This window comes from Neolamprologus multifasciatus, chromosome 6 (genome assembly GCF_963576455.1).
Source record: "Neolamprologus multifasciatus chromosome 6, fNeoMul1.2, whole genome shotgun sequence".
Taxonomy (NCBI): Eukaryota; Metazoa; Chordata; class Actinopteri; order Cichliformes; family Cichlidae; genus Neolamprologus; species Neolamprologus multifasciatus.
The window spans coordinates 36857128-36882966 of NC_140444.1; the positions used below are offsets into that span (position 1 = coordinate 36857128).

The 25839-nt window shown below is 41.7% G+C and overlaps 1 protein-coding gene and 2 long non-coding RNA genes across 3 annotated transcripts in view; 1 reads left to right on the forward strand and 2 right to left on the reverse strand.

Moving 5' to 3' along the window:
- LOC146517604 (uncharacterized) overlaps positions 1-25839 on the forward strand; it is a 116308-nt gene that overhangs the window by 57130 nt on the left and 33339 nt on the right. The window lies entirely within an intron of this gene.
- Positions 1-25839, reverse strand: part of LOC146517605 (voltage-gated delayed rectifier potassium channel KCNH1-like) — a 103078-nt gene that overhangs the window by 30484 nt on the left and 46755 nt on the right. Inside the window, exon 10 of the mRNA XM_085164003.1 lies at positions 1003-1199. Within this exon, the coding sequence (XP_085020129.1) occupies positions 1003-1199 (197 nt within the window). The remainder of the gene's footprint in view (positions 1-1002; positions 1200-25839) is intronic.
- On the reverse strand, positions 5379-24711 carry LOC146517606 (uncharacterized). The gene is made up of 2 exons (XR_014874724.1): positions 24075-24711; positions 5379-22807 (listed from the first exon to the last, which is right to left on the reverse strand). It is a non-coding gene; the product is annotated as an uncharacterized LOC146517606 (long non-coding RNA).

The window sequence follows — 25839 nt, forward strand, 5'->3', positions numbered from 1 at the left end:
CTTAAATGATGCCACAGTTGTTGGAAAATGCATTTGTGGCTTCAGCTGCAGAGTTGAAAAATAAAAAAAAACTTGCAAAATATTTTCTGCCAGTGCCACAACAGACTGATCTGTTCGATTATTCTCTCAAACATAAGGATTGTTTATGTTTAGTATTTGGAGTTTATACACTTTGTATATAAGGCGACCGTTTCCTTTTGCAGTATTTTTGTGTGTTGCGTTTTTAACAAAAGGGGAACAAAGCCCAACATCAGTAACCCTACAAATGTCACTTCTGTTTAGTTTTCTGTCGTCATTTATGTCGGAAGTGATAGCAGAGCTGTACGTTTTCATTTTTCAGAAATCTCTCAATCAGAACATGGTATTGTGGCTTGTTTGGAGCGGCTAGTTATCTCCGATCATGCCTTAGGAAGATGTGTTGATGAGGAAGATGAGGAAACTTTGTTATTTACATCTGTTATTGTTACGTGACTCTTAACTGTACCTGTTAATTTCACAGTGTAAATTTACTGGCAGTTATTGTTCGATGGAAATAGATGTTTATACCATGAGTGAGTTCATGTGCTTGGTCATTAAGGCTCTGAAGCATCATGTAATGCAGTGAGTATCTCACAAAAGGAGTCCTCCCTTCTTCTTTTTGGGGTGGAATAGCTAGCTCAACCTCTACGTGGGCTTTTTATAGTAAAGACGCTTCACCCCACCACAGTATATTATTAATTTGGAAATTGTTTTGAGAGATTTCCTGTATACCACTAGAGGGAACTCAAGTACCACAGTTTAAGAACCACTGCTGTAAAGAAGGCCTGAAATTCATCCAAAATGATGTGAGAGTTTTAATTTCACATAGAGTTATTGCTGCTTAAGGTGCTTTTACAATGTACTGAATCACGTGGTAAATTACATTTTTCTTAGGACTGCATAAAGTCCTGTGAAAAGGGTTTTTTGGCATGACTTAAAATAAATGTAATACATACTAAATATACATCAGTAAAGCAAACTCACCCTCTTCCTCAGGTTGTAAGTAAGCACCAGGTTCCTGGCAAAGTGGTTTGCAAAGTTGGCGTAAAACTCCAGAACTTTTTGCAGCGCATCTCTTTTGATTATATGGAGGTCACAGTAGGTCAATGCTCGGACATTAGCACAGGACTGAGCCAGTGTCATCTCCTTCCAGAACACGTCACCAAACACATCACCTTTACCTGCAAAACAAACACAGTTAGGTCCACAAATATTTCAACAGATACAACTTTTTTCTAATTTTGGTTCTGTACATTACAATGAATTTTAAGTGAAACAACTCAGATGCAGTTGAAGTGTAAACTTTTACCTTTAATTCAATGGGTTGAACAAAAGGATTGCATAAAACGTGAGGAGTATTTTTTAACACAATCCCTTCATTTCAGGAACTCAAAGGTAACTGGACAAATTAAATGACTAAAAAAATAAAATGTTCAATTCTGATACTTGGTTGAAAACCCTTTGCTACCAATGAAAGCCTGACATCAGATTTCCTTCTTTTCCATGCTCTGCCAGACCTCTACTGCCACGCCTTTCAGTTGCTGTTGGTTTGCCGGTCTTTCTTTCCAAATTCTAGTCCTGAAGTAAAATGAATGCACATTTGGGTAAAGATCAAGTGACCGACTTGGCCTTTCAAGAATATTGCACTTCTTTGCTTTAAGGAACTCCTGGGTGGCTGGGTTATGTTTTAGGTCATTGTCCTTCTGTATGAAAGGCCACCCAAACAATGTAAATGCATTTAGCTGGAATTGCTGTCCTGTGTCACATCATCAATAAACACGAGTGTCCCACTTCCACTGGTAGCCATGCATGCCCAAGCCTTACCCTGGCTCCACCTTGTTTTACAGATGATGTGGTATGCCTTAGATCATGAGCTGTTCCATGTCTCCATACTTTTTTCCTTTTGGTAGAAGTTGATCTTGATTTCATCTTTCCAAAGAATGTTTTTCCACAACTGTGCTGGCTTTTTTTTTTAAAATTATGAGTGGCTTGCGCTTTGCAGTGAACCCTCTGTTTTTACTTTGTTGGAGTCTTCTCTTTATGGTAGGTGGATATTGATATGCTCCTGGAGAGTGTTGTTTACTTGGTAAAGGGGTTTCACGTCACCATGGAAATTATTCTGCAAATATGCACAACTGTTGTCTTCTGTGGACATTCAGGTCTTTTTGCATTCACCAATACTTTCTTTCTTCCTTTTTCAGGATGTACCAAAGGGTAGATTTTGCCACTCCCACTATTGTATCAAATTCTCAAATGTTACTCAAAGAGTATTATACAGAATAGACACTTGTATTAAGTTATAAAAAACATAAGTTTAGAGAACAATGTTTAGAACACAGATAAAAAACAAAACACACATAAACTTAACATCAGTACCTGCTTATATAAATGCCTAAATGTGTGAGTCAACAGGAAGTTAATATTAATAACCAACGGCAATGACAACATGCTGCTTTCTAGTTTTCACAGTAAGAGACACATTAAAACGACATAACACTGAAATACAGTACAGGAAAAATTTTTTAAGGGAATTACCAGTTAAAATTTAGATTTTCTTTGCAGCACAATTCAACCAAAATAAAAACACTACATGTAAATGTACACAAAATAAATTTCCTTCATGAAACTAAATGAATTCTACCACAATTACTAATTTGATTTACAGCCAAAAGGGCCTGTAACTTGAACTCAGTGGTTCTTGTTAAATATTAATGTATAAAATGTGCTTGATTTTCTGTAGCTTTTAATAGTTTGTGTTTACACTGGAGAGAATGATGAAATAACTGCACCTTAATTACTTTAATACAGACAAGCGCACTGGAGTTCTTAGGTTCGATCTTTTTGGCCATATGTTGGCCAATTTCAGTCTTGTTTTCATTTAGGATTTAACTGTCATGTAGACAGATAAACAGAGGCTGCAGTGTGACAGAGGCATCCCATTTCATCAGGAAGTAAATTTGGATATCAATAGCATAACAGTGAGAGGGAATATTATATTTCCTGAAAATCGTTCCCAAAGGCAGCATGTGTAAAGATAACATAGCGGACCACAACAGACCCCTGTGGTACATGACAACTAATAGGGACAGAAGGAGAGCAGTACTCCCCAGTTGCAACAGAAAAAGACCTCTCTGACAGGTATGATTTAAACTGTGATAAAACTGTACCTTTAAAACCAACAGCATGTTTGTGTCTTGATAAAAGAATGTTATAATCAACTGTGTCAAAGACTGAAACTCCACAAATCCCAGAAAGTTCTCACAAAGTGCAGAGGATGTTCACATGAACAGCACCACAGGGGTTAAATAAAAAATTCAAAATATTAAAAAGAACTCGGGGCTGGTGACTGTTGCAAGAAATTATGTTTGACAGAAAAACTGATTTTATAGCTTTAACAGTCAAGTGATATATTGATGAGTATTGTATCAAAGGTCAGCTTAGAGTTATTGCTTTTGTTAATCAAGGGCTTTCCAGAAGTCAAATCTAGTATCCAGCCTGAATTGGTGTTCCTCATTTCAAAATGCTCGGTTACATTGAGTGCCGGTTTAGATCACTGGGATGAGCTCTCAGCCATATGGCCATGTGACTGGGATCATACCTTTATGTGAAAGAAGGAAGGGGGCAGACATTTCAAACACCGCATTTATAGTTGTACAGGCCAGGTGCACAGAAATACAGGGGAGTTGGATTTAAATGAAAAGTTAGGAAAAAAATGAAAAACCAAGTGAAAATGTTAAATTAGAAGCATCTGGCTGCATCTCAAACATATTGGAGAACTGCAAAGCTGAGTGCAGAATTTATAGCATCAGGAGCTGGCTAAAGTGATGCCGGTTTTTATTTTGAAAACTAAAAGCTAACACTAACCTTGTTTCAGAGAACAAACATGGCTTACCCACAATTCCTTCATTGTCTTATCCTGAAATAAAGGATAAACAAAGATCTGATCCAACTATCAGAGAAGTCATAGCACAGATTGTACTGGAAGAAACACCTCACCCCACCTCCAGCAAAGAGCTCCCTGATTTCCCAGTTTTGCTGTGGGAGTTAAATCGCTTAGAACTACACAACAAGGTAAAATACAGAAAAAGGCAAGATGCAGGACCAAGTGACCTATCAATTGGTTTCCCTGAAAAGCTCAGAGCCTTAGTGGTTCACAATTTGCACATGGACCAACTGGGTAGTCCCAGAACCCTTGTTAGAACTAGGTTTTATTGGCCGCTGAAGAAAGAGTCCTCTTGAAAAAGCAGCTGCTCTGGTAAACATTAAACTTCTCAACCATTAGAACTTGTCCATATGAACTTTCTCGATCTAGAACCAAACAGCAGTAACCCAAAGAACATCCTTGTAATGACAGACCATTTCACTAAATATGCAGTTACCATGCCTAGACCCAACCAGAAAGTTAAGATTGTTGTTTGGGGGATAACTTTATTGTCCACTATGGTGCCACATAGTGATCAAGGGCCTGATTTCAAATTCACACTCACAGTATACACAAAATCTCAGGTCAACTTTAGAGAAAAGTTGCGATCTAGCTTCTTGAAATGCACAAAAAGCAGTAGATAAAAAAAAGGCCCATTTGACGGAAGGGTAAAATGTACGTTTACATGGCAAACACAAATTGGCTGATAAGTGAGAAACTGAGATCCATGTTGTAAATGGTAAATGGCCTGTATTTGTATAGCGCTTTACTCATGGGGTTTGGGGTCTTTGGGGTCCCTATGGACCCCAAAGCGCTTTACACTACATTCAGTCATTCACTCATTCACACACTGGTGATGGCAAGCTACATTGTAGCCACAGCTGCCCTGGGGCGCACTGACAGAGGCAAGGCTGCCCGACACTGGCACCACCGGGCCCTCTGACCACCACCAGTAGGCAACAGGTGAAGTGTCTTGGCCAAGGACACAACGACCGCGACTGTCCGAGCCGGGGCTCGAACCGGCAACCTTACGATTACAAGACGAACTGCCAACTCTTGAGCCACGATCACCCACTCCAGTAGTTAAACCTGCTGGAGACCTCCCTGTCACTATGTCACCCACACATGACATAGTGATCTCCTGCTTCCCTATGGGTTTCCAGCTGTCAATCACTAGTTTTTATATAAATGACCAATGTGAATAAAGGGTTTCCAAAATCAGGGTAAGTTATTGTTTCAATGATTATGACAGCCCAGTAGAAATAGAGAACCATATTTTATTCGATTTTGTTTTCCTTAATATTGTTATTATATTATAATGTTATATAATATTATTATATAATAAGAAGAATAACACCTTTGGATTACAAGATAATTTATTAATTTGTGTATTGTCTAAGTTGACAATTTCTTGGTTTAAACAGTTTTATTGGAATGAGGGAGGAGACTTCACCTGCTCCTTCCTAGCATTCATGGTCAGCCAGAGCAGGTAGAAAATGCAACGCATGCAACACAAGAACTGAGAATTAAGTTCGCATAAAGAAGGAGAAAGAAAACCAAGCATTTTGTATCTCTAAAAGTATTTATAAGTAAAAGAAAAAATGTCTGAGCTGACAGGCAATCAGCTTAATAAAGTTGAACTACTTTCTGACCACCTTAGCTGGATTTTTCTTGGACACCTTTTGAAACTCCCCTCCACGAATCGCTACCTTATCATGGTGGAGGGGTGTGTGTGTCCCAGGGATCCCAGGGGCTATGTTGTCTGGGGGCTTTTTGCCCCCTGGTAGGGTCTCCCATGGCAAATTGGTCCTGGGTGGCAATTCAGAAGACCCCTATGAGAAGACCATCGAGGGAACAGTTCACTCTAACCGGGATAGAGTTACCGGGGCCCCGCCCTGGAGCCAGGCCCGGATAGGGTGCCCGAGGACGAGTGTCTAGTGGCCGGGCCTTAGTCCATGGGGGCCAGCTGGGCACAGCCCAAAAAAGGGACTTGGACAAAAAGGGAGATCTTCCTGAAGTGGGTTGGATGCATTGTGAGCAGGACAGCAGCCAGGAGCAGGGTTCCAGGAGCCTGAGTTAGTGCGTGAGCGGTAGATATAGTCGGGCTTACGTCAATGCATGGCTTAGGCTCTGGAACCAGTCTTCTGGAGAGGGACTGGATTCTCAGTCTGGAGTTGCCCCTGGTGAGAGGCGGTGGGCTGGGGTGGGTATCTGGGTATCCCCTTGGCTTGCTGCCTGTATATTGGGGTTTCTCCCAGTGGATGAGGTTTTTTCCCTGTGCCTCTGGGTCGGGTAGTCCCTGGATGGGGAATTGGATGGTGCTCTACCTGGGGACTCTGCTGTCCTACTGGGAGACTTCAAACCTCACGTGGGCAACGACAGCGAGACCTGGAGGGGAATGATTGGGAGGAACGGCCTCGGCGGTGTATTGTTTTTGGACTTTGGCAAACCTCAGTTTGGCCATAGCAAACACCATGTTCGAACATAAGATTGTCCATAAGTGCACGTGTGGCACCAGGACGCTCTGGGCTGCAGGTCGATGATCGATTTTGTAATTGTATCACCAGACCTGCAGCCATATGTTCTGGCCACTTGGGTAAAGAGAGGGGCTGAGCTGTCAAGTGATCATCACCTGGTGGTGAGTTGGATCAGGTGGCAGGGGAGGATGCTGGAGAGACCTGGCACACCTAAACGTATAGTGAGGGAATGCTGGGAATGCCTAGCAGAGGCCCCAGCCCGCGAGATCTTCAATGCACACTTCTGGTAGAGCTTCAACAGCACTCCGAGGGAGACTGGGGACATTGAGTCAAAATAGACCATGTTCAGCACCTCCATTGCCGAAGCTGCTGCAACTACTTTGCGGCCACAAAGTAGTTGGTGCCTGTCGTGATGGTAACCCCCGTACCAAATGATGGACACCAGAGGTGAGGGGAGCAACAAAGCTGAGGAAGGAGTCTTGTCGGGCTTGGTTAGCCTGTGGGACTCCGCAGGCAGCTGACAGGTACCGACAGGCAAAGTAGAATGCAGCGCGGGCAGTGGCTGAAGAAAAAACTCAGGTGTGGAAGGAGTTCAGAGAAGCCATGGAAAAAGACTTTTGGACTGACTTGAACAGATTCTGGCAAACCGTCAGGCAACTCAGGAGGGGGAAAGCAGTGCTCTACTTGTACTGTGCATAGTGCCAGTGGAGCGCTGCCGACTTCAACTGAGAAAATTGTCGGGCGGTGGAAGGAATACCTCGAGGACTTCCTTAATCCCATTGGCACATCTTACGTGGAGGAAGCAGAGTCTGGGGATAAGGGGATGATTTCTGGGAGTCAGGTCATTCGGTCCTTATACAACCGTTCCAAGAGCTTGATCCGCATAGCCAGCAATAAGTCGGACTCATTCCTGGTGGGTGATGGGCTCCGCCAGCCCTGGCCTTTGTCACCAATTCTGTTCAGAATTTTTATGGACAGAATTTCTAGGCACAGCCAAGTGGTGGCAGGCTTTCACTTGGGTGGTCTCAGAATCACATCTGTTCTTCGCGGATGATGTGGTTCTGCTGGCTTCATCGAGTCGAATGACCTCCATCTCACTTTGCAATGGTTCGCAGCCAAGGTGGTAATGAGAATCAGCACATCCAAATCTGAGGCCATGGTCCTAAGACAGAAAACGGTGGAGTGCCCACTCGGGCTAAGAGACGAGTTCTTGCCCCAAGTGGAAGAGTTTAAGTTTCTCGGGGTCTTGTTCATGAGTGACGGGAGAGGGAGCGGGAGATCGACAGATGGATTGGTGCCGGGGATGCAGTGATGCGGACACTGCACCGGTCTGTTGTGGTGAGGAGAGAGCTGAGTGTGCAAGCGAAGCTCTCAATTTACCTGTCGATCTACGCCCCTACTCTCACCTGTGGTCACAAATTCCTTCTCCTCCATCAGTGGAATGCTATAATATAGCAGAACTAACATCCTCTTTCGAGGATGCCAATGTTCACATTTCGGACAGAGAGGACAGATGGTTTGAAAGAGGAGGGAAAGAAGCCATTTATGTCCACTGTGAGCGACCATCTTTGAACAGAGGCGGTGGATTACAACACCAACTGTTTGCCATCTGTAATCCAGTTTTGAGATCCCTTCCCAGACGCCTTAACGCCCACTCACAACCTGGGCCATCTGACCTCAGGAAATCACATGATAGGGTGGGGCCAGGTTTCACAATGAGCTCACCCGAAACCCTGGCTGATTGTGACCCACACACAGTTTTCACACCTTGGCTCATGTGATTAGGTAGAGAATCATCAGGGGGTCCTTTGTCCGTCTTTGGGGGGAAACTCCCACTGGGTTTAAATCTGGGACTTTCCACCATTTGGCCCTTAGAACTGAAGAAGCTTCTCGGATGAGAGGTGAAACGTCTTCAAGCAACTTAAAGAAGTCCAGACGCTTTTCTTTCCAAGCTCCTTAGACAACTGAATTGAGACTTGACTCTACAGCTTGGAGAACCAAACAGCGATGCAGTACTGACTAACCCCTTCTTACTTGTCAGACTAAAGAAGTATTGACTGCAATGAAATTTGTAATTAAACTCTAAAATCTAATGTAAGACAAAGAACTTCTAAAAGTCTGTAATGAGATAATCTGTTAAGAGCTTCCAAGCTACTAATATCTTCCAGAAGGCACAGACCTGCTGCTATGCCTTAGGTCAACTGATAAACAAACATGTGAGACAAATTTTACTTGATACTTTAAAGAGGAGCAGATTCAACAAAAATTTATATTGCGTTAGATGACAAAACTCTTCAAAAGGTGACTGAATTCAATGAGAAGGCCTATATAGCACAGCAAAAAGTCTAAGACAAGGAAAGAGAGGAAGTCTGATCTATTTGTTGTGCACCAGAAACATCTGCACACTATAGTGTCCAACCCATCAAAAAATAGCCAGAAAATTCAGATTTTTGGAACTGAGATGTTTATTAACTCTTATAACAAGATCCCCAAAACTTTTTTGCTCTATCATGTTATGTATGATATATTTTTATTATATATTTATAACATATTTTTTGTATCGCATTTGATTGTTTTTAGCAACTTTTTGTTAACAACAATGTTAATTTTAGGCAAAAAAAATAGTTTTTCCATAACATTTTGAAATTATGGCAAGTATTGATCATGTTGATGAACCCATGTATCAAAATATGATACGAAGGGCGTAATAGGGTTAAACTGCTAATAGAGGGATCGATATCAGACACACAAAAAGAATGTCGACAAGTAGGTGAAAAATTTGTCTGACAGACAGCTCACTCAAGCAGAGGGAGGCATCCTTACAAAAACCTTGAAGTTTTCTGTCATGCTGAGAAAATGTTTGCTACTCAAAATCATCACAGCCAAAGAATCAGAAATTTGAAACAACATTGCAGATGTTGTTGCAGAAGTGTGACAACAACAGATGAATGTTTTAGCCTGTCTCAGCAATGCAAAGCACCCAGCATCCAATATTACCATCAAGGAGAGCATCAAGGAGTGGAAGACACTTATGCACCACAGTAAAAAACAAAACAAACAACAACATCATTGCTTACTTATTTTTTTCTGAGCCATTCAGGGGTGGATTGGTGTGTTTCTCGTCATATTCCTACTGCATAATCCAAGTGTGCTTGACCTTCACGGCTCAAACTGATGGCTGGACACTCTCCGTCAGGATTTTCTGGTAGAGAGCAGAATTCATTTATATATGATGTCGTGTATAATGTTATATATGAATACCGGTCAATAGTTTTAGAAAACCCCAATTTTTCCAGTTTTTTATTGAAAATAATTCAGTTTAATGTCTCATTGCACTCTGGAATGACAGTATAGTACAAATAAGAAATTGGAGTTAGAAAAGAAATCATGGATTCAATATATAGACCTAAACTTATTGTATTCTAAACTTTTGACTCATGCAAGTAGCCACCTTTGGCAGATAAAACAGCTGAACAGCTCTTCTCCTATCTTTTGCAGAAGTTCCCATAAATGTGTTGCCCTTGGTTACTTTGCTTTCACTCTGCTGTCCAGTTCATCCAAAACAGCTCGATGGGGTTTAAGTCTGGAGACTGTGCTGGGCACTCCATGTTTTCAAGCTTACCATCTTGTTCTTTTTTCCTGAGGTAGTTCTGGCAAAGCTTTTACGCATGGCTCTTTGCCTTATTCTGATACAATCCTAGCAATGGCTTCCTTGCTGCAACTCGTTCTGTCACACCTGCACCTCGAAGCCTTCTCTTCACATTTGAAACTGAGACTTGCTTACTATGACCACTATTAAGCTGTGCTTGAAGCTGTTGTCCTGTGAGCCACCTATCACACAACTGTTAATGTTCAGAAACTTGTCCTCTGAGTCAGTTGTGGCTTTGGGTCTGCCAGACCTCTTCCTGTCAGAGGTTGCCCTCAGTACTCACTGACGCCTTGACTGTCTTTGCAAACTCTGGCAGTTCATCGATTACCTTTGTACCATTTCATGCTCTTCATTGGACTTTTGAATTGCAATGAATAACTAGAAAAATTGGTGTGTTCTAAAACTTTTGAACGGTAGTGTGTACACATATAAATATATGTATATATATATATATATATATATACACACAAAATTCCCTTCTTGCCCCTGCAGGTGGTCTTTATCCTTCAAGCTGGGTCCCCTACCAGAGGTATGGGATCTTGAGGGTCCTGTGCAGTAACTTAGCTGTTCCTAGGACTGCACTCAAATGGACAGAGATCCCGGATGTTGTCCATGGATTCTGCTGGAGCCACTCGCCTACCTTAAGAGTCACTGTACGGAGATCTTCGATTACCACTGGGACTACTGTTATCCTCACCCTCTACATCAGAGGTCTCAAACTCAAATGAGCTGTGGGCCGCTGCTGGCACTGTCATTTCATTGGACGGCCACTTTAGTGTTCAAGTTGTACACAAAAAACAAACAAACAAACAAACAAACAAGAAAACACCCAGGGGGGTTATGGGGAGGGGGTTATGGCGCCCACCTGAACGGCAGCAAGACTTCGAGCTCCGACCTTAACATCCTTTAAGTACGCCTAAACAGCGGTTAAAAGTCAACCTTTTAGTGGCTTCCTGTCCGACCTAAGCTTCTGCTCTGATCTAAACAGCTAGGAAGCCGACTAAACATAGGTTTAAATCTAAAACAGCCGGAAAGGATGGATCAGACGACGATGCTAGCAATGAACTTGAAACCGAGAAGATGGAAGGAGCTAGTGATTGCACCCAACAGACTGAGACAAGTGTTTTGGCCGCAATTCCGTCGCTGAAAATACACTTCACTGCTCGACTGCAAGAAGTTATAACATCAAACCAAGAAATAAAAGATGCAATTGGAGTGTTTTCAGAGAGGCTTACCTCAGCAGAAACTCGCATTAGCAAAGTTGAAGACAACGTCTCTTCCCTCACAAGTAAAGAGGCTTCCCTTCATAAGAAACTTCAGGAACTCCTGCTAAAAGTGGACGACCTCGAAAACAGAAGCCCGAGATCCAATCTGAGACTCGTCTGATTACCCGAGAATACTGAACAAGGAGAAATCACAATATTTTCCCGTCCCAAAACGTCAAGTAGCCAGGTACAAACCTGGCTACGCGCTCCCATCCCCACCCATCATCGAGCGAGCACACAGGCTACAAGGCCGAAATACCCCAAATGGCCCACCCCGTGTGATCATCATGAAGTTCTTGAATTATCAAGACAAGTTGAGGGTGATGAGAGCGGCACGTCTGAAGGGAAAAATAACGCACAACGGACATCACGTGATGTTTTTCCCTGACCTGTCGACGGAGGTCCAGAAACAGCGGAAACAATACAACCAGGTAAAACAACAACTCCATGAAATGCACATAAATTTCGGACTGATCTTTCCAGCAAAAATTAGGATTTTCCACCACGGCAACAGGCTCCTCTTCCACACACCAGCGGAGGTGGAAGATTTCATACGAAGAGTCAGGCAACAAAACGAGGGATAAATTCACGCCCACTCCGAAACACTATCATATCTAAAATGTGTAATTCTGATGAACAATTTTAGCTCGGACTTACAGTGGCTGTTGGTGTACAGGTATGATATAGATGGCCTTAGATATGTTATGTTTAAATCTTTTCATTCATTTACATTATGTGGCCACTGCTTCAGTTAATATGGTCGGATCTAAGTTTGAAGCTCCAAATCAATAATAGGACGCTTTATCAGCTCCTTTTCATGGATCTGATGCATAACCAAGCTGCAATGACTTTGGGGAGGGAAGTTTTGAGATCTACACTGATGGGAAGTCTCTGGGTTGTTTTGTTTTTTTGTTTATAAGAGTTTGTCTTTAAAGTGCAGTGCTCTTGAAATAATAATTTGTGAGTTCCGACAGGGGAGACGAGATGTAGTCAGGTTCAGGTTACTAAGGGCACAAACTGTATGAGTAGTAATTTCCTGGAATGTAAGAGGCCTTAGGAAATGTATTAAACTGAAAAGAATAATGGATAGAATTAAACAATATCACCCAAAGATAGTCTTTATTCAAGAAACACACTTACTTGCGAGTGAAATTGCCCGGATAAGGAGGAGATGGCCAGGTCAGGTCTTCTCTAGCCACTTCTCAACACATGCTAGAGGAGTGGCAACACTCATTCATAAATCAGTGCCCATGTGTATTAAAAAAACCCCATCTTGGACCCTGCAGGGAGATTCATCATCCTACAATGCTCCGTGCTGAACCAAGACTTAATTTTAGTTAATTTATATGGCCCCAATATCGACAACTCCAGCTTTTATAACAATCTATTCCTCTCTATTGCAGCCCTCCACAGTGAGATAATTGTTGGGGGGGACTTTAATTGTACCCTAGAGCCTGAGCTTGATAGATCATCAGGTTTAGACTCTTCCCATCCAAAATCTAGACAAGCCATACAACACTTTATGTCTGAATTGAACCTTAAAGATATATGGAGATTAGAAAATCCAACAGGGAGAGAATACTCCTGTTATTCAGCCAGTCATAATAGCCGCAGTCGCATAGATTATTTTCTTATTTCAAACTATCTTATCCCCAGAATTAACAGCTGTTCATATAAAAGTGTGCTTATATCTGACCACTCATTAACCACGCTTAACTTTTCAGTTACAATAGCTTTTAGACGTAATCCTATTTGGCGTTTAAAACCACACTGGGTGCATAATCAAAAATTCTCGGAATATGTAGGCAAAAATATTGATGACTATTTTTACTTTAATAAATCTGAAACTACAGCCTCAGTAAGATGGGAAGCCTTTAAGGTTTTTATACGTGGGCAGATGATAAGCTACACCAAAAACAAAGCAAATAAAAATTATACTGAGATGTGGACCTCGAAGGTCAAATAAAAGAAGTGGAACTTGAGATAAACCTAAATGACAAAAACTTTTAAGATTAAGAGCAAAATATGATAAATAATGATGATAAATTAACTACTGAGAAAGCCTCAGCAGGACTATTTAGACTGAGACAGACCTACTATGACCAGGGGGAGAAGGCAGGAAAACTTTTGGCATGGCGCATAAAAACGCTACTGAATGAACAAACAATAAATGAAATTAGAACTGCAGACGGAAACACCACAGATCCTCACAGAATAAATGAACTCTTTGAACTCTACTACTCACATCTCCTCAACAGGAGAAGCGACTCAAGAATCACTAGAATCCTTCTTTGACTCAATAAGCATCCCTTCACTCTCTGAAGAAACTCGATGTGAATTAGACTCTCAGTTATCTATGAGCGAACTGTCGATTGCAATTGATAAATTAAAAATGGGAAAAACTCCCGGCCCAGATGGAATCCCACTAGACCTTTTCAAAATATTTAAAGACAAATTAGTACGCCCTCTGTACGACATGCTAACGGAAAGTTATGATTTAAAAGAGCTTCCCCCCTCCTTGCGTAATGCACTCATAACGGTATTCCCTAAGCCTGGGAAACCGCCTACAAAATGTGAATCTTATAGACCAATCTCATTAACTCATAAACTGACGCCAAGATAATAAGTAAAGTACTGGCAAACAGACTTGAACGGTACCTTCACCTTCTCGCTGATACCGACCAGAATGGTTTTGTAAAAGGCCGGCAAGCGCAGCATGGTATTTGCAGAGTACTGAATGTACTTTACTCAAATTCAGAACATCCAGACATGGCTCTGCTCTCCTTGGACGCAGAAAAAGCTTTCAATAGGGTCGAACATAACTATCTCTATAAGGTACTGTCTCAATTTGGCTTTGGCAGTTACTTCATGACTTGGGTCAAAATATTATATAATAAACCTATAGCCTCAGTTAGAACTAACAACATCATATCTAGACCATTCTATCTAGGTAGAGGTACACGTCAAGGCTGCCCCCTTTCGCCTCTTCTTTTCGTCCTAGCAATTGAACCATTGGCTATTGCGATAAGGAGCAATCAAAATATCTCTGGCATTAGAACAAATAATCTTGAGTCCAAAATTGGATTATTTGCCAACGACATTATCTTAATGCTGTCCAAATTAAAGAGCTCAATTCCCCAGCTACTCAAAACAATTAACTCCTTTGGCAATATCTCCGGTTATAAAATTAATGAATCCAAGTCGGCCATCCTCTTCTTTAAACATTCTGAAAGAATTAAACCACCTATTCAAACAATGTTTCAAGTTGCCAGAGACAGTCTTACCTATCTAGGTATAAAAATCACACCAAAAATTAATGATTTGCTACATGCAAATTACTCTCCTACAATCAACTCTGTTGTTGACTTAATCAATAGATGGTCTATGCTGCCGATCTCTCTGATTGGACGCGTAAATATTCTCAAGATGAACGTTCTTCCAAAATTTCTATATCTCTTCCAAGTCATTCCTCTCAGCCCTCCAGATGACTTCTTCACAAAGGCAAAAACAATATTCATTAAATTCATTTGGAATAATAGACGAGCCAGACTGCACCTTTCGCTACTATATCTCCCGTATGACAGGGGAGGTCTGTGTGTTCCAAACCTCAAATGGTACTACTGGGCTGCCCAGCTTTCTGCGGCCTCATGCTGGTTTTCAACGACAACCTTACCCTGGGTAAATTTAGAAAGGACAAGCACCCCCTTACCGCTCAGCACTTACCTGTACGCCGCAAAGTATAAAGATCTGATGAAAGATACATCAAACCTCTTTGTTAAAAATACCATCTGTGTCTGGTTTGACGCACTCAAGTTTAAAAATGAAATGCCAGCACTATCCCAATTCTCACCTATCTGGGGCAATAGGGCCTTTAAACCTGGTTGGAAAGATTTGGGCTTTAAAATGTGGGCCGTCAGAGGCCTGTGCAAAGTTGCAGACCTATTTGACAAAGACACCCTACTATGTTTTAATGGCTTGACACAGAAATTTGGCATTCCAACCAAACGTTTTTTCAAATTTCTTAAAATCAGAAGCTTCATTTCAAAAACTCAAAAATCCCTAACATTGCCCACTCTAAACTCATTAGAGGACATAGCAATAAACCATCAGCTGAAGAAGGGTTTAATATCCCGTTTTCACAGCAACCTCAGAGATGGCTCTCAAACATCCTCAGAAAGAAAGACTCGCATGTTGTCAAGACTTAGAGTGTAGAATAACTACAGAGGAATGGAAAAAAGCCTGCTTGAAAGCCCAAACACAATCTATAAACACCCAATTTAAACTAATCCAGTATAAATGGCTAATGAGAACATATATCACCCCAACATTATTAAACAAATTTGACCCCAAAACTCTGGACATATGTGTTAAATGTGGGGGAAAAGGCACACTGATGCATTGCCTGTGGGAATGCTCAGAAATCCAAAAGTTTTGGAAAGAAGTTTTAGATGTAATTGCGCATATTACAAGTGTCAAGCTGAGTCTCAGCTAAGGCAGAAGACAGCAGACACTGCACAGTGTCTGGTTGTGGAAACTGAAGCAGTGCCTAGTTCAGGGGTCGGCAACCTGCGGCTCCGGAGCCGCACGCGGCTCTTTAGTCCTTTCAGTGCGGCTCCGCGTGGTTTGGGAAAATTTTTTTTTTTAAAGTAATTAGCTGAAGTGTATTTTATTTATGTTAGTTCTTTTTTTAACTTGTAGTTCTAAATTTTATTATGATAACAATTTTATTGTGATATTGAAATATAAATATAAAATTATATTCTATTATTTTTTTTGATCGCTCAAAATAAGCGTCACACTTGCGGAAGCCGATATAACCGGCGAAACGCCGTGCATTTATCGAGACTTTCAACCCCAGGTAAGACAATTCTAGATCTTCGGATCCACATTATGTCAGCAGCTCCACCGTGAACTATGTTAAAAACAAACACCGCTCACGCCTCACAGATGACAGCTTACAGTCCTGTGTAAAGATGAAAGTCACTTCGTACAGCCCCGATTGGCAGACGCTGTGCGCAGAGGTTCAGGAGCAGAAGTCCCATTGTAAACATATCACGGCAGACCTGACGATGTTTGCATGAACACGCTTTTCAGCATCTCTTTATTGACTACTTTTCACACACGGTTGCTGTACGCATACAGTCGGTGTTAAAGCGCACAGCCCACACAGCCGACACATACCAACACAACAGCATAGATAGTGCAGACGTTAAGGCGGCGAGGCACAATTGCGGGTGCCGCTCAGGTCCGCCTCCCCTGCAGCGGCGCTGCAGACCACGCCCCGCCACCACATTAGCCATGTAAAATACATATTTAGGCAGAATTTTGCAAATATCTATTTTTCCTCTTTCAGCAGCATAGTGCTTTTTTACAATTGTTTTTTTAAAAGTCAGGTCAAGGCTCCAAAAGCCCAAAGGCGATATAAGGGTGGCGGCTCACAACAGTTTTTGTTTGCTGGATCAATTTAGTTCAGCTGGGTGTCTTTCCTTTTGTTATATTTCTTTAAGAGTTCAAAATGTGTTAATTACATAAATAAAATGTAATTTTCTCTGTAGCACTTCATGGATTTAAGCAACACACTTTAGTTGTTCACACAAAGCATAAAGGTAAAAAAAACAATATATACAGTGTTATCTTCATTTTAGATGTTAAAAAGTATTTGCGGCTCCCAGTGTTTTCTTTTGCATGGAAACCAGGTCCAAATGGCTCTTTGGGTGTTAAAGGTTGCAGAGCCCTGGCCTAGCTGATTGGATTAGTTGCATAAGTGTTCTGCCAAATAAAATGACTGGGTTTTAAGGAAATATTGATTATTGCAATTTAAACTGTATGAGAGCATGATTGTGAGTGTCCTGAGTAAAGCTGTGATTAGAGTGTGAGGGGAGAAAGGACCAACTGCCCTGAAGGTGAAAAAGAAGATGATTGAAAAAAAAAAAAAGGGGGGGGGGGAGTAATTTAATGCAGTGTAAAAGATTATTTTTTGACAAAAAAAAGAAGAAGAAGAATCAGAGAGGGAAAGTGTTAACAGTGTTAACAGGATGAAAAATTATATTTTTTAAAAGTCTCAGTGAGTCAGTAGCAGGTAAACCTGGACCTGGATCAACCCACCTACCCACATCACTAACATAATTAGAACTACACTCAGGCTCAGTTTTTGGCTAAACATTTCACAGCTTCAGCTTGTATGAACAATCATGGATAAAGAGATGCCCTCCAAATCACAAGCTGGCAAGTTGACCTGCAATATCACTGTGTGTGAAAGGACTTGGAAAGAATGTTCAAGATTTGCCACACAAGGAGTTTCAGAGGAAGAGACTGAAAAATAAGACAAGGCTGAAGGAAAACTGCCCATGGGACAGTTGAGAATGTACATGTCACAACTATGAACTGCTGCAGGATGTGGTAGAGGCAGACAGCAGTGGTGAGAAGGAGGAAGAAGATAACAACGAGGGAGAAAAGAACATGGAGGAATAGCCTGAGCAGAGATAACACAGTAGGTAGACTGGTCAGGGGTTCAAAGGCAACGAACGGCTACTATGATGTATCCTTGAGCAAGGGAGGTACCGTCTCTACACACTGCTTCCCGGGTGCTGGATCAGTAGCTGCCCACTGCTTCACTGAGTGAATGGGTTAAATGCAGAGGACAAAATATCCCGCGCATGGGACTACACGGGGTTGAGAAATAATGAAGGCTGTTTTTAATGTGGGAACACATAAAACCTGGATGATTAAGCATTCAATTCAAAGTGTTTATTGTCATGTGTACAAAGAAAAGCATGTCTCTGTGCAACGAAATGCTTTCTCTGTTGTCCACATGCAGATGTTGGGTTAATATGTATAAACAGAACTAGAACAGATAAAATAGAAATACAGGGTGGGCCATTTATATGGATACACCCTAATAAAATGGGAATGGTTGGTGATATTAAAGTCCTGTTTGTGGCACATTAGTATATGTGAGGGGGCAAACTCCTCAAGATGGGTGGTGACCATGGTGGCCATTTAGAAGTCGGCCATCCTGGATACAACTTTTGTAGCTTCATATTCATTACATGACATAATGAATTTACAGTCGCATCTCCCTTTAAACATCAAACAAACAACAACAAAAAAACAATTTTATTAATGCAATAATTTTGAATACTGCAATGCATGCCTTAGCATAAGCATGGACAGAGAAGGGAGAGGAGACAAAAGCAGGGCTGCAGGTCCGGTGTCATGCTAAGGAATCAACCACACAAGCCACCTCTTCCAAGCCTATATCTGTTCAATGCCAGATCCCTTGTGCATAAAATGGATGACCTGGAATTGCAACTAGTGGGAAATTGCTATGTTCATGACTGCTGTGCCTTGTTCATCATTGAACCCTGGCTTAATCCGGAATACCTGATGCTAGCGTGCAGCTAGCAGGACGCACTCTGGTCTGCTGGGGCAGGACAAAGGACTCCGGTAAGAGCAGACCAGAGTGCGTCTGTATTTATTTGTATGAAAGCTGGTGCAACAATGGGACAATTATAGACATAAACTGCTCCCCAAACCTTGTGTACATATCTAAAAGATGCCAGACTTTTTTTCTAACAAGAGAACTGACAGTAGTGATCATCACGGCTTTGTACATTCCACCCGACGCCAGTGTAAACATGGCGCTTCCCATCCTGCTGAACACCACTGACAAACCACAGCAGGCCCTGATGGTGCCTGATAGTGTTCACATTGTTGCAGGTGATTTTAATAAGGTCGACATGAAAACTGTACTCCCAAAATTCTATCAGCATGTCAAATGTCCCAACGGGGAGAGAACATCCTAGATCATGCTTACTCCAACATTAAGATAGATATAGAGCCATACAGTACTGGACTGGGACAAAAAATCGGCCCAGGCATTTTGACTAGAGACTGGCCCACCAGGCATTATAGGAAAAACCAAAGAAGCCTTTGAATGAAAACAAACACTGTTGTCACAGTGATGTACACTGTCTTGTTGGTATATATGTATCAGTCTAATAAACTTAAACCTACACCATTCCCCCTATTCTGGTATTCGAAACAGTACTTAGCTGAAACCCGAAGACTGCTTGGTCGAGTTAACCTCCTGAACTATCTACAACACATAGTGGAAACCTGACATTAAGACAGAGAAGACTACAGGTGAGACATGATCATTACTGAATATTAAAAATAATAAATGACAGATTTAGTGATATTTTCATTAACTATTTATTTACCACATCAATAAACAGCATGGCAGGCAAAATATTTTTTCTAACATGGCAACCTTTAAAAAGTGAAAGGAGACAGAAAGACAGGCGAGAAATAAAAAGAAAGAAAAATATCAAAATAAAACTTAATTGACTTTTTGATGGCATTTTACACACAGTACTAGGGATGGGTACCGGTATCCAGTGCCATTATGGCAGCGGTTCTGACATAAACGGTAGTAACCAACCGAAAAGCAGCACACATTTCGGTGCTTTATTTCTGTGCTTTTTTTTCCTGAGCTGTGATACACTTTAGATTCTAGCCAATCATTTTACGTTTCCGAGGATAGTAGGTGGGCCCAGGTACGTACGTTCTTTTAGAGCAGAGCTACAGATTAAAAATGCCCAAGGTGAAGCGGTCAAAGTCTGGCTGTACTTCACAGCAAAAGTTGCAAACTCAGCAGCCTGCAGCAAGTGATTTAAGCTGATACTGTGATACTGTCAAAGGAGGTAACACCTCAAATCTGATAAAACACCTGGCGACGCATAGCGTTTTTTTAAAAGCCGAGAAATGCACCGTATTTGATAGCTTGCTGCGAGACCTCACACCGAGCGCATCTACTGCGGATGGTTTGCCTGTTATCGGACCCGGAGTTAGCAACATCCCCCAAAAACCGGAAGAGTAGAGTCCTGGCCTCTAGCTCTGCCAGTGTAGCAGAAATGATGAGGATGATGATGGCAGCAGCAGCCATTCTTCTCTGCGTGAGTAGCTTAATGTTGCTCGTGTGTAATTTACTTTGAGTAGACTAACCACATTATTAAATTAATGCATGTAAGGTGAACTAGCAAACACCGTCGTAGTTACATGCGGCTGTCTTCTTGTTTGATGGCAGATACTCCCTTCACCCTGGCCAAAAAGGCTGAAATGATCAAAGAAAAAGTGGAAAACAGCTAAACATGAGAGGTTTTTGGACAAAGTTTGTGTTTTTTCCAATGATTAAGCACTGCTTCCAGCCAAGAATGATACCATAAATCCCCTATATCTGCAGAAAAGGCTAACATTGTTATCTTTTTACAAAAAAAACAGCTGAACATGAGAGGTTTTTGGACCAATTTTGTGTTCTCCATTCTTTAAGCACCGGTTTGAGCACCGTTTCAAAAGTACCGGTTTGGTACTTGTATCGGATAAAACCTAAACAATACCCATCCCTACTCAGTACTGGTACAGAATCTAGAAAATGTGGGAAATACTGGCATCATATACAGTTCTTACTTCTGAGGAAATTATGATGGGACCCTGAAAAAAGATTACTATGTACAATAATGGATTTCTATACATTTTACATCAGATGAAAACATTGGTTGTAAGATTCAGATAATTATTCGTTAAAAGCTAGACATTTTAAATGAGAATAAGAAAGAAGGGTATTTTGTTTGTGCCACCCTTTTCCTGTTAATGCCCTACCTGGCCCCCCTGACAAAACTTTGCTAGACCCGCCACTGCACAGTTACCAGCTGTAAGCTACAGAGGTGTTATTTGTCTCTCAGAAACAGTTCATAACTTCCCTTCAACTCATTCATGTGACCTAAAAGGTAAACCTGTTTCTCCATCACCTGTTCAGCTCTGATGATTCAGTAAGGACATCTCCTGGTTTCATCTTCATGTTTCCCTCTCACCACATATCCAAACCGACATCATTACCAGCAGCTTTTACAGCTGTGGCTCCAGCAAACATCAGCTGATACTAGAAAGTAATATTAAATAAATTCTAACAACAGCTGATCAAGCTTAAATGTGCTGCTGTTGTTTAGCACAACATTGGGTTCCTCTTTCTGGTGCAAAATGGGTGATAAACAAACAAGAGAGAAAAACCGATCAGCTGATTGTTGATCAGTTTCATGATTGAAGTAGCAACAGGGAGAGGGAGGGGACAGAATGAGAGAAGAAGAAGCAGCTGTACAACGTACAGAATAACTCCAGCTTTGTGTCTTATTTTCATTCTAGCTTAAGTACGGGACAAATCACGTTATTGTAACTTGCAGTAAAAAGTTAGCACAACAAAAATAAACTCCACCTAAACTTGGTTTATATCTGACCCAGGTCATAACTTCTTACCTGAAGTTCAGTTCCCCTGATACTTGGACCGCTGGCCGCCCCGGGTCTCTCCTTCTCCTGTCTCACCTTTCCCTCATCCACCTGCTGGCCTCCACCACTTGCTAATGTAACTGAATCTGTGGAAGCTCCGCCATGCCACCACCAAACAGTTGAGTTATTTTTTACACATCTGCCAGCATCTGGCCAATCCACCACCTTTCATTGATTGTACCATTACGAAAAACAAACAAACATCGGCACATCAAAACAAAAAATCTCCATCTGCCCACCGAGTCCAGCTATAGCTGCATATGTGTTTAGTAGTAATTTCTTTTTGTAGAGGGCTAGCAAAACAACCATTTTCAAGGGCGTTGCCATATTGGAATCCCGACTTCTCTGACGAGGCTAACCAGAATGCCATTTACTCGAGTGTGACATCATTCCCAGGTCAGTGTTCTGATTTCCGAGGTAAGTCGAATGCAACACACGAAGTAACAAATAACGACCCTATCTAAATCCCAGTAACGATTAACGCATTCTTGATTTTGGCATAATAACTAGTTACCGTGCTCGTTACCACAATAATAACGTAGTTACTGTAAAGCGTTACTTAATAACGCGTTATTCCCTACACTGATAACATTGCACTTAAAGAAAACATGTAAGGTTTTAACTCTTAGGAGGGGGGTCTAAATTTTTTTTATACATTGATGATTTAATAGTGTGTTCTCCTTTTTAATCCGGCCTGCAAGATTGAAACTAAAGTGTTGTAAAATACCTCACTGACTAGAGTCAAAAAGTACGCCTCTTCAAATTAAAATGGGCTTTGGATCACACATCAGATGGAATGTCCTTGTGGGTAAAAAGGATTGCAGCGATCCAAGGAATTTATTTTATTTTATAAATAAATTTCATTTATTTATTTTTTGACATGATGTCATGAGATGCTCCAATATCAGCAACGATACATGGGAGGGGACTGACTGGACATGACAGATTACAGCGGACTGATGACACCCAGACAAAACTTTTACTGATTTAAAACTACAGACTCCACCTAGTTCAGAATTACCCTTTTGCTGTAGGAGCAGGGGGAATGACAGAGAACAGACGGTCAAAAGACATTGTAGGTTCACATGAGCTTGTGGGCCATTCAGACTCAACCCTTTAGCTCCCACATTATATTCTGTGTCACTGATTCCTGTAAGAAAACATGTATTTACTAGCTGCATGTTGGTTATGGTATCACCAGTGTTGAGAAGGTTACTTTTAAAATGTATTCCATTACAGATTACAGAATACATGCCCCAAAATGTATTCTGTAACGTATTCCGTTACGTTACTCAATGAGAGTAACGTATTCTGAATACTTTGGATTACTTAATATATTATCATGCTGTTTACAACTACATGAATGTACTATTGCTGTGATTTATTACTGTTACTGAAGGTCCGCGGCTCCGAACCGTAGTAAAGGGACCTCTGACTAATACGGTGGGTTCTGTGTCGGGCTCGTAGCCAAAAACTAGCTTTACTTTGTTGTCTGGGTCAACTTTGCTTGCGAGAGACAGAGAGAGGCGTTGAAAGGCTGCTCCAACTGAACTTATTGTTTTTGGAGGAAAACACGAACACGGTGTACAGTTGAGTCTTAATAGCTTACTTACAACTAGGCTCGTCAGGCTCTCTTCTTTGCTGCAGTGGTTATTATTATATTTACATGCTTCCAGCTCCCGTTTTTGCTCGATGACAGCTCGTACTTTTCCTTTTTCTCCCTCCCTCGCTCACAGACACATAACGGGTATGGCAGTCCATTCTCCCTGCAGCACGGACTACACTGCCCATGATGCTACATTCTTTAGAGCTATGCCTGTAGCATTCTGCCTATTAGCTTAGCACAACAACAACAAAAAGGCCTCTCTCACCCAGGAAACACGCAGAGAGAGAGCGTCACCCTGTAACCATGGCAACTGTAACGCTGCCGCCTGGAACAACAGAACGTAGCTGTCGAACAAAACCCAAACAGTCCTGACCCGCCACAATATGAAACAGGGAAGTATTGCCGTGTAATCCATTTATTTCAACAAAGTAACTGTATTCTAAATACCACCTTTTTAAACGGTAACTGTAACGGAATACAGTTACTCATATTTTGTATTTTAAATACGTAACGGCGGTACATGTATTCCGTTACTCCCCAACACTGGGTATCACTTTGTGTTTATTAAAAAATATCACAGTTAAAGGTCATTGCTTCTCCCACATGATTTTATGGGAGCCATTTCTAGAATCTGCGCATTCAGAGCTGACCCATAGGACGTGCCGCTGGCTAACTCTGAGGGTCTTTGTGGATGATTCAGCATCATGCAACCCAAAATATAAAGCAGGATAGCAGTGGTCACAGATCACCATAGCATGAGGGGATGCTCAGGTGGCAGAGCAGATCACCTACTAACCGAAAGGTTGGTGATTTGGTTTCCCTGTGTGCTCCAGGTTGCATGCATGCAAGTTGCTCTCCGATGGAAATTAGACCACAGAATTAACATGAAAACCACACTAACTTCGTCTCTTAACACAGATTTACAGGCCAAGAGTCAAGATACCCAGGAGGAGAAGCCCTGATGTTACCCAAAAGACAATTCATCTAACTTTTTTCCTTTACTCATTCTCCTTATGATGGCAAAAAAGGGATGGCACAACAAATACACGGTACAACTCTTGTATGCCCAGATAAGCCTTTTGATAATCTATAGACTATGCAAATTTTACAGCTACTTTACTAACAAATTACTTGTGCACATTCTGTGTAGCAGCTAGACTCTTTAATATGGTCAAAGGAGCTTGCAAAGAAAAGCGTCTGGACTTCTTTAAGTTGCTTGAAGACGTTTCACCTCTCATCCGAGAAGCTTCTTCAGTTCTAAGGTCAAATGGTGGAGAGTCCCAGATTTAAACCTAGTGGGAGTTTCCCCCCACAGAGGGACAAAAGGACCCCCTGATGATCCTCTAATCGCCTGAGCCAAGGTGTGAAACTGGGTGTGGGTCCCAATCAGCTAGGGTTTCGGGTGAGCTCATTGTGAAACCTGGCCCCACCTTATCATGCGAGGTGGGGCCTGGACTTCTTTAAGTTGTGAAACCTGGCCCCACCTCGCATGATAAGGTGGGGCCAGGTTTCACAACTTAAAGAAGTCCAGACGCTTTTCTTTGCAAGCTCCTTTGACTACGATAACCTGGATGACTGAGAACCTTCACAGACACTCTTTAATATGGTGATGCCAATTCCTGACACCTTAGAAACCTGCCTCAAATCCCTCCCTTGTCCTCCTTACTCATTTCCCCAGTAAATATAACAACTACAGCTGTGAGCTCCTTTGTGAATTCTACTGAATTCTAAAACTCTAAAAACAGAATATTATGGTCTGTCTGTGAAGGTTCTCGGTCATCCAGGTCATTGTTGTCTAAGGAGCTTGGAAAGAAAAGCATCTGGACTTCTATAAGTTTCTTGAAGGCGTTTCACCTCTCACCTGAGAAGCTTCTTCAGTTCTAAGAGCAATTGGTACAGAGTCACAGATTTTTAAGCCCTGTTGGGAGTGTCCATAAGAGCGTTGTGGACCCCCTATTTATCCTCTGCCTAATAAGAGTCAAGGTGTGAAAATGGGTGTGGGTCACAGCCAAGGTTTCAGGTGAACCCATTGTAAGACCTAGCCCCACCCTATTATGTGACTTACTAAGAGCGAATGACCCAAAATGTGAGTGGGCATTAAGGTATCTGGGAGGGGATCTCAAAACTGGATTATAGATGGCAGACAGTGTCAGACACTGTTTAGAGGTCTGAGCTTTCCTCGCTGCACTGCACAGCATATATTACGTTGTAATGGTTTTTGTGTGGGAGTTTTGTCCTTGGGATGAAGCAGTTTTTGTCTCAGTATATGGCTGGGTCTGAAGTACACTGGGTGGGCGTGCTTGGAGGAGACTCTCCTGAGTTTCTCTGATAAACCTGTCGCATAAGGGAGGACAATACTGTTCCATTTTGTCCATCTGATTCTGCTTAGTTGGTTCTTTTCTGTGCCTCTTTGCTGATTTGATGAAAGCCCACTTAGGATGACAATGTGTTTTAAGAGCTTTCTTCACCTGTGTGTGTTCCTTCTTTTTCCCTTCAGGCTTAGAGGGAACATTTTCTGCCCAGTGTTGTAGGGTCCTGATTACTCCAAGATGATGGTGGGA